Genomic DNA, 9,527 nt, shown 5'->3' on the forward strand with positions numbered 1-9,527 from the left:
TGGGATATGTATATGATGGAACCAAATTTTTCTTCAAAGGATTAAGGATTGCGCATCTGGGAAGCAGTTGGGGGTGAACTCGTGGTAAAAGAAATGGACATGCCTAAACAGGTTTTCATTGATTTCGTATAGTTTGTCCGATAATTGCACAAAGCTTGACCACACAAGTCCTAACCAAGAGCCACGTCCAACTTAATTTATTTCCCTCCTGCGTTCCAGGCCTCGCTTACAGGCTGTTCTGCTGGTTCTCTATCTGCGCTACTGCAAATTTTTTTACTGACGAACAGAAGCACGAACGTTTCGGCCACGACACGCGCGGCCACAACACAGAGCAAGAGCAGCAGCACCGACCCTCGTCGTCGTCTCGACGTCAACCGTACTCTGTACACATGACACGGTGGAGCGGCCGAGTCGTCGTCAAGTCGTCGGTCTCTGTCGACTTGTTGCCATTTGGAAGTTGCTGTCGTGCTCCGACGGCCTCTTCAAAGAACGTACTAGTTGCGTCGTCCTACTCGATGTTCATATCCGGAACCGTGTGGCGCCTGTTCCATCCATCATCCATGCTTGATGGCTTGATGCTTCCGATCCATCACGCGGCTTCACGAGCTATATACACTCGGCTTCAGAGACGCCAACAGGACAGATAGCAGCCCTCCGCACTTTCGGCTCGTAGCTACACTACACTACAAGCGCGCGCGAGCAACGTCGTCGTCGTCGTCAGCCACATTGAGCCATACATGCATGGCGATTGCAGAGCACACGCCGTCGTCGTCGTCGCCTTTCCGGCAGCATCGACCCACCGGATGGGTCACGTTCACGGCGGCAACGCCACTGCTCGCGCTGCAGCTGGCCCTGCTGGCCGCCTTGGTTATGGCGACGGACCCTTCACCTTCTCCGGAGCTCGTCGAGCTGACGCTCCTCACCGGCGCGCGGGAGAAGGGCGCAGGTTCATATGGAGCTATTTATCTAGCGTCGCTTCTTTGTTTCCTTCCATTATTTGATGGTCTATTTACACACACATATGTATATATGCATGCACTGCAGTGTGCTTGGATGGAAGCCCGCCGGGCTACCACTTGCAGAGAGGCTTCGGCTCCGGATCCCACAGCTGGATCGTCTATCTTCAGGTTGGCTGAAGCAGACCCATCCATTTTTCCTTTTCAGCTTCAGGTTTCACGGTGCTTAGTAGCTTTTTATTGCTGATGTTCTGCATTGATGAAAATGAAACTCAGGGAGGAGCTTGGTGCAGCAGTAACACCACAGACACAGAAACTTGTTCCGAGCGTAAGATGACCGCCTATGGCTCGTCCAAGCTTATGGGAGCAGTAACCTTTGATGGGATATTCAGAAACCAGCAGCCTCAGAATCCTGGTACGTCGTTGAGTGTAGCTAGCCATCCCATCGAAGTGCCACCATAGTTACCTGTTTCCATGTCCCATAGTTTTGGTCTCCTCTTGCATGATGCAATCCACGTACGTGGGTGGGCTGGAGTGGTATGGTGTGAAATTTTGTTTAAAATCCCACACCAAAACGCTCCAACCCACATGAACTCAAGTGATTAGCCTTAACAGTTTTAGCTGGCGTGTGAGCTGTGTTACCAGATTTCTACAACTGGAACAAAGTCTACGTAAGGTATTGCGACGGGGCGTCATTTTCTGGGGACGCGGAGGGTGAAGCACAGGTGACTTTTTTCTTTTTCTTTCTAGATTGTTTATTCGACCTGTCTATCTAAATTCAGGGCTATCACGTTCCCTTCGCGATTGAAAGGGTTTGAGAGAGAAATTAGTTCATTTTTATTTTAATCTTCTCTAATTTCCGAGGATTTGAGTCTTCAAACTAGCACTTGCATGTTGAAACGGACCCTGGGTTTGAGTGATGTAGGACGGAACTAAGCTGTTCTTCAGAGGATCGCGCATCTGGGACGCAGTCGTCGATGAACTCATGGGAAAAGGAATGGACGCCGCTGAACAGGTTAGTTTAACGACTTCTCATGTCCCGGATTTCCGGCACAGACGCCTTCTTTGAGAAACTCTTCTGGCGCGGCAACCACAGAGTTGTGATTAGTGTGATCAAATCACCAACTCCGTTTCGTCGCACGCTGTTCAGGCCTTGCTCGCAGGCTGCTCTGCTGGCGGTCTAGCTACGCTACTGCACTGCGACGATTTCCGCGCGAGGTTTCCGCAGGAGGTCCCGGTCAAATGCCTTCCTGATGGCGGATTCTTCCTGGACATGTAAGTCTCTCTCTGGAGGTTAGGGTAGGGTGCTCCACTACCGAAACGACACTGTGCTTGTACTTAACGGATGAAGCGTGTGTTTTTCCTTCCTCACCAGAAAGGATTTATCAGGAGAAAGGCACATGCGGTCGGTGTTCAGTGGAGTTGTTCAGCTTCAGGTTAGTTCTGGACTGGCACTGGATAGAGCCATAGAGGTCCTCCGCTTCTTCTGCCTTTTCTTGGTTCAGGGAACCATGAGAATGAGATCCACTCGATCGTGTGCAGCTCGGCGGTATATAGATGGTGATTGAGTTTTCCTTTTCTCTGCTGGATTCTGCTGCAGAATGTTAGCGGAGTTCTGCCCAAGCGCTGCCTGGCGAAGAAGGACCCAGCAGAGGCACGTAGCTGTTCGCTCGATCTCTACGACATTTTCGCTTCTCCTTTCAACATGCTAAGCTGCCAACGTTTTGTTTTTCTTGACCTGCGCCAGTGTTTCTTCCCCGCTGAACTTATCAAGAGCATCAGCACCCCCACGTTCATCGTGAACTCGGAATACGATTCTTGGCAGGTGAGGTGATCACAACCTTGTTAGTCACTGCTTCTACCGTTCAGTTCGGTCGGTACCATCGTAGCTTCTGTAGCATATGTAAATCTGATGCGCTTGTGCTCTTCACAGATCGCGAACGTTGTCGCGCCCGACGGATCCTACACTGGAGACGCGTGGACGAGCTGCAGAGACAACATTCGGAACTGCAGCTCCGAGCAGATGGACGTGCTGCATGGTCAGCCTTACCTTACCAGCTTACCTTGCCTTGCCAACGTCTTTCGCTTCGGATCTCGTCAGGCGACCGTCCTGACTTCCTGTGACGCGGAAATTGCCGTGTGTGCTGCATGCAGGGTTCAGGGCGGAACTCATCAGGGAGCTGAAGGTTGCCGAAGGTGAGCGGGAATGGGGGCTGTTCGTCGACTCGTGCTTCACGCACTGTCAGACCCAGTCGAGCGACTGGTGGCATTCGCCCACCTCCCCGAGGCTCGGTAATCAGGTGAGGTGTTGATCGCTGCAATAGTGGATTGGAACTGTCTTTTTGCTTGGACTGACGGCTGGCATCTTCTTGGATCTGGAGCAGACTGTTGCAGAGGCTGTTGGGGACTGGTACTTTGGTAGAAGGCGGGTAGTGAAGCAGGTCGACTGCGAGTACCCTTGCAACCCCACGTGTAGCATTCAGTAGCTGTGAGCTGGCTTCTTCTTCGTGACCGCCATTGCACCGAGCTGAGATTCATGGGAGTCCTTGTTTCCTCCACTCTCGTATTTGATTTGTCGTTGTTAGAAAACCAGTTACATTTTAATCTAGAGAACGATACATAAATGTTACCGACAATACGTACAAGTGTGTGTAAACTTAGCATGTTGAACAAAGCATAGGGAAACATAATTGTTTGTGTTGGCGCCGATCTGTCACCAAACACTAGGGGTATAACCGTCTGGCGGTGTCCTGTATGGCGGCGCGCATGGTCCGTGGGTCTGGGCCGGATAGTGCGCGACCTTGCTGCAGGAGCGTCTTCTTCCCTGCGACGACGGGTTCGGACGGTCCGTGCTCTAGGCCGAACGGTCCGTGATAGCGCAGGATCGTCTTCTTCCTCGCAGGAACCTAAATCTCGTCCCTTGGAGAGATATCTTAGGATGATCTGTATCCGACAGGCCATCCGGAGCTTCTCTAAATGATGTAGAGTAGCCTAGGAATTAAGAAATCAAGTCGACAAAGAGTATCTTGTGGATCTTGCCCCCGAGAGGGGTAGACACTAGGGTCGTCTTGGGTCTACAGGCCACCCAAAACGAGTCGAATAGGGGTGGAGGTGGATATACGGAAAACTATAACTAGAACTACGCTACAACTACTTTTAGGAAAGTTATGATAAAGAAAATAATAGATTGGTTCGATTGGAATATTAATACCTCTGGTTGCTCGTAATATTTTATAAATAACATATTCCACCACTTCAGATGGTGCTCTTTGCAAAATATACAGAGAAACTAGAGACACTAGATCTGAGATGGAAGATGATAATTTAATATGTGCAACATGTGTACCAACCTCCCATGTGCACCGAATATATTCTCATTAAACAATATCAAAGCCACTGATCTTTGATATATCCAGATTTCAGTGAAGAATGTTAAGTTGACCATCCGCCTAGAATAGAAGTTAGACCCATTCACAGCGGAACAATAAAATATACATTTAATTGACAATTTCGCACAAACTGAGTTTCACCAAAGTTTTTTTATGGTGTTAGGCTGCTACAAGCATCTCCTCGGTTTGAAACATATAAGTCACACTTCGATGTCTTTTATGAATATCTAGAGATTATACACATATCATATTTAAACTGTAACTAGAAGTCAAACTCATATAAGTGTGTTCCTTCTACATTCTATAGAACAATATCCCTGCTTAGTTTGTATTATGATTTTAATCCGTTTGCCATACAACAAAGTAGAAACATGCATCTAAAATGATCTAGACTTTAATTTAAGGGCTCTCTCCATCAGTCAAGCAATAACTTGTTTCGATGTTCTACTTCATGTGATCTCCGCCCATATAGAACATATTACCACTATGGAATAACTTTAACTATGGAATAATTTTAAGTAGGTCGTAAGTCCATTTCTTTTGACACACCTCCTATCATATTACATGATAAACCTTTGTAAATCAATATGACAAATTGTTAGAAGTATGGACATAGTCAATCACAATTACTCTCGGGCTTCTCAATTTTCTGATATATTTTAACCGCATTTTCACATGCTTCGTTGACTTCATATTATCTTTAGAAGTATTCGGTTTTATTGTCTTCTTCATGACAAGTGGACCGAGCTATCTTTAGGAACTATTCGCTTTTATTGTCCTTCTTCATGACAACAGTGGACCGAGCTGAGATTTATGGGAGTCCTTGTTTGCTCCATTCACGTATTTGTTTCGTCGTCACACGCTCTTGTAATTTTCATCTTAGCCTGTGTTTACTGAACGGGTCTGTGGCGCTGGTCGTGCTCGGCCCCGCCATGATGCGGACCGTGGACAAACAATGAAGCAAGCAGCTGCGAATCTGGAACGGCAGAGACACCGATCGACCGGTTCTGCGTCAAAAGTAATATCCGGTCGTGAGACTCGCCCGGAAGATGCGAAGGGCAGGCAGTCGACTCGACGTGAATAACCGCATGGGACCAGCGATGTCAGCTTTCTCGTCACTGGCCAGGCAGAAAAATGACGGACGTAGATGTAGAGATGCCAACAGTAAATTCCTTGTCGATGAATAACTCTTCATCCTCGTTCACGTCAATAAAAAATTTCTCGCGGAGATTCCCACAAACGCTCACGAAAGACATTTCTTTCTTATTCATGTTTCCCGCGGGGATAAATCCCCGACGTGGATCTCCGTATCCGCTTAAATTATAATTAGAACATATATCCTTTATTATTAATATAAAACATTATTCATTTATACATATTGTCATATATAAAAAAATCATTATGTATACATCAAAATGAACATATTTGTAACAATGAGTGATCTCTTGACAAGTTAATTATTTATTTTTATTATTAACTAGTACACAAAAATAATATCACCTGAAAGTCTAACGGGTCCCCACGAGGAATGGGAATGGAGAATGCTTCCATGTCCTCGTTTACCCGCCGAGGGAAGAAATTTCCCTCTTTACATCCCGTGGAGAAAGAAACTTTCTCATCTCTGTCCTCTAATAGGAATTCTCCGCGGGAAATCGGAGATCGGTGCCCATTGTCATCTCTACATAGATGTATGTATCCTCTGGTCAAACCGTCTCTCTCGCTTATGACAAGCTTTCCAAAAAAAAATCACATATCTAAACTTATATAAAAAATACAACATCCAAATCATCAAATAGATTTATTATAAAATAGATTTAACGATCTGTCTATCTAATGGTACTACTTACATATTACAAATATTAGTATTATATATGTAGTTAAATTTTAAAATGTCTGGCCTTTTTTATTTTGAGACGGAGGGAGGGAGTATACCTATTTTGCCGTTTGTATTTTCGGGTGTCGATTCAGCGCCTGAACCGAATTTACTGTCCTCAATCCATTGAGGTCGCTTTTGCTTGAACGAAAATGTTTCTGTTCTCAACCACATTTTTACAAGCATCGACATCAACTCCATTCGAATATAAGTACATTTTTTTTCAATCTCAAGGCATTTTGGGAATACAAAAATAAAACGTACATTACATAACAACAAGTCCTGTTTTAGTTCCGTTGAAGTTAATTCGCAACAGTTATCCATACAGCAAAAGGAGTAAATAGTCCCTGTTAGTGGAAACTGGCTAGACTCCGTTGTAAAACTTTTTGTTGAGCACCATATATTTGCACCTGAGCACAGCTGGACGGTCGGTCATGTAGATCGGATGATTTGCGGATAGTCCGGATGATCCGTGGTCAGATTAATTCAGACGATAGTACTTATCCCATGAGTGGTTATCCTAACAATATCTATTAGATCTTGCCTTGGATCAGGTCTAAAGTCCTCTTATAAATATAAAGGGGTATGACCGATTAAGAACTGATGATGACATCACTACACATGATGTTTCTCCTCATGTGTTTCAATGATCTATAACAAAAGCACGCGCACCCCAACTTCAGTCTACTCATCGACTCATTGTCAATGTGTTGTCCTACTCAGGTGTGGGATATATAGTATAACGATGAACCTGTATTACTTGGCAAATTTGGTTGCTCATTCAGGCCGAGGGCACCACAAGTTTTTACCTTCTAACATGGTAGCCATGGCCGAAGAGGATTCAATCCTAAACTCCCCTGTGCATTAGAGTTCTATCAAATAGTTATATTGCCTTATCACAAGAACCAGTGACTTGCATTGGGCTAGAGTTCCTATTTCGGGAACAAGGCAAGTTGCGGGATCTATCGTTTACCGAAAGAGGCGGATCGTACCAGGTGGTTTTGGTTCACCATGCTTCACCAAAAGGCCGGGGAGGCATGTGTTGAGCACCATATTTGGCACCTGGTATGGCCGGATGGTCCACGATCAGATTAACTTAGGCGAGATTATGTATCTCATGTGTGGTTATCCTAACCTAACTGTCATAGTTTAAGAAGGGGGACAATGAGATTTGTGTTCGTAGAGGAAGCTAGTGTGGACTCACTCCGAATGGTGAGCCACCGGGACTTGAGTGATGGGATTGAGATAGTGGGTTATACTGGTTCAAGCTTGTGTCCTCGTCTAGTGAAGTGCTGGTCATAGTATTGATGGGAGGCGTGTTACAAATGGTGTGCTCGTCCGTGAAGAAAGAGCGGGTCCTTCCCTTCTATAACACAATGTTCAAATTTTATAGTGGGGTTGTATTCTATTGGAGGGACCTCATCTTGTTGCCCTTGAGTGGTGTAGTCCTCTTACGTTGTCCGTACGATCGTGCGTAGTCGTAATGCCATCATGGTGTATTATCCCGTCCGCCCGTCATATGGGCCCCTGTAGCGATTCTCCCGCTGACATCTTCGTAGTAATGCGCGGGCCCCACAGGTCAGTCATATGTTGCAACTGTGCACCGTGCGGTCTTGCCTATCGTCATGAGCCCGCGTCACTCACCGGCATGTGTAGGCGTACACCCGATATGGTGTATCTGTTGCGTACTATCAGGTATTCAGGTCACTGTAGTCTATAGAAGCTCTGGTGCTGAGGTCCTCCATGAACAGGGTTGACCGGCACCTCGGGGCAGAGGGTCGCGCCTAGGGTCGTATAAGAATATTTCATATTTAAACAAATATAAATTCAGTGTACCATATATTATTCTTTATAATTATTTTGTTCCAACAAAACCTGGCCCTAAGGCTATATCCAGTAGATCCACTATATTATCTTCTATTTTAAACTTCTCTGTGCAAACAATGTCTTTTACAGTTCTACGCCCCATGTTTTACATATTCTACTGGAAACGGTCTAAATCGGCATATGCAACGACCACGCGGGTGCTGTTGTGAAATTAGAATTAAGATTTGCCGTTGGAGGGCAGCGATCTGACATCAGTTTCAGAACCAAAACACGGTGATGAGTTGAGTAAGAGCAGCCGAATTAAGATTAACTATATATGTCTTGCCATCCCCAAATTAAACGTAATGACATTGAACTGGTCAAACCAATCATTCGTACCAAAAAAAAAAAACACTTTCCAGACGTTTTCGTCAAAAGACGTAGCTTCGTTCTCACCCTGTTGAAAAAGTTGCGTAAGAACATAAGGAAAAATGTCACTCTCGCAAAGAAGAAAAATGGCACACGCGTAGTTCGACGCAGGACACGGAGAGGTCACACACTTACAGGTGTCTCGAGAGGTTCAAAGCTCAAGCTTGCGAGCACAGGGAAAGAGAGAAAAAAACTGTAGATTCCAGTTAAAATTTGGCCGAACTTTATGAAAAAAACACACACAGGAAGTCAGGAACCTTCTAGCTGAATCGACGGTCTGAATTTGGTGGCATTTAGTAGTTCCTAAATGCCGTTCTGCTTCGGTAGGCTCCAATTTTCGAATCTCGGAACCATGCATGGGCAAGCAGCAGAGTATTGCATGTGTAGTAGGACGACCGGGCGTTTTTTTCTTCTTCTTCCCAGAGTGCCATGCGCGGCCGCTGACAAAAAAAACACTGGACTTTGAAGCTAGCTGGCCAACCCTTCGTATTGCCCGAGGAGGAGTATTTATCAACGGTTCACATGTGCGCTTCCAAATAGTAATCAGCTAGCTGGCCGAACCGGAAGTCTAGTGCCTACAGTCTGGCATTCTCACTTGGTATACAGTATACATACGTTATACTATATACTACGTACGTAGGATGGTAGGAGTAGCTGCATTGCCCTGCGCAACGACCCAAATCAATTAATGGCAGAGAAGAAGCACCCGGAGCTAGAAGAACTAGAAGCTAAAAAGCTACTAACTAGTGACTACTAACTAGCGTAGTAGTACGTACTAGTAAGGAACGTCGGCCTAACGTAGTACCCCTCCTAAATCAAAACGCAGCAGGAAGGAAAGCGTACGTACAAACAATGGGCGCCATTGAAGACTGAACCCTGCAGCGTCACAGCGACACCCGGGGCCCTCACCCCACGCTGCGCCCTCTGCCAGCGTCAGCCGTCGGTACAGTACAGTGTACAGGTCGACGCCCACAGCAGCAGCAGCAGCCGCGCGTGGCGCCGCAGGTCGTCATCGTCATCGTCAATGCAAAAAGAGTTGGCCATGGACGACGAGAGAGGCAGAGAGCCGGCCAT

General features: G+C 46.1%; 1 protein-coding gene across 1 annotated transcript; it reads left to right on the forward strand.

The window, feature by feature from the left end:
• The first annotated feature begins 656 nt into the window (after positions 1-656).
• On the forward strand, positions 657-3,644 carry LOC100382269 (uncharacterized). Its single transcript, NM_001361649.1, has 12 exons — positions 657-946; positions 1,045-1,127; positions 1,233-1,371; positions 1,602-1,681; positions 1,882-1,971; positions 2,107-2,231; positions 2,332-2,392; positions 2,557-2,610; positions 2,704-2,781; positions 2,890-2,995; positions 3,111-3,256; positions 3,341-3,644. The coding sequence occupies exons 1-12, from the start codon at positions 742-744 to the stop codon at positions 3,440-3,442; spliced, it is 1,269 nt and encodes a 422-aa protein (NP_001348578.1). The 5' UTR covers positions 657-741; the 3' UTR covers positions 3,443-3,644.
• The last annotated feature ends 5,883 nt before the right edge of the window (positions 3,645-9,527 follow it).

Source organism: Zea mays, chromosome 3 (assembly GCF_902167145.1).
Source record: "Zea mays cultivar B73 chromosome 3, Zm-B73-REFERENCE-NAM-5.0, whole genome shotgun sequence".
Classification (NCBI taxonomy): domain Eukaryota; kingdom Viridiplantae; phylum Streptophyta; class Magnoliopsida; order Poales; family Poaceae; genus Zea; species Zea mays.

Coding starts and splice junctions, on each gene's coding strand:
- LOC100382269 (NM_001361649.1), top strand. CDS start 742: ATGGCGATTGCAGAGCACACGCCGTCGTCGTCGTCGCCTTTCCGGCAG. Junction 947..1,044: donor CGCGCGGGAGAAGGGCGCAG/GTTCATATGGAG, acceptor CATGCACTGCAG/TGTGCTTGGATGGAAGCCCG. Junction 1,128..1,232: donor GCTGGATCGTCTATCTTCAG/GTTGGCTGAAGC, acceptor AATGAAACTCAG/GGAGGAGCTTGGTGCAGCAG.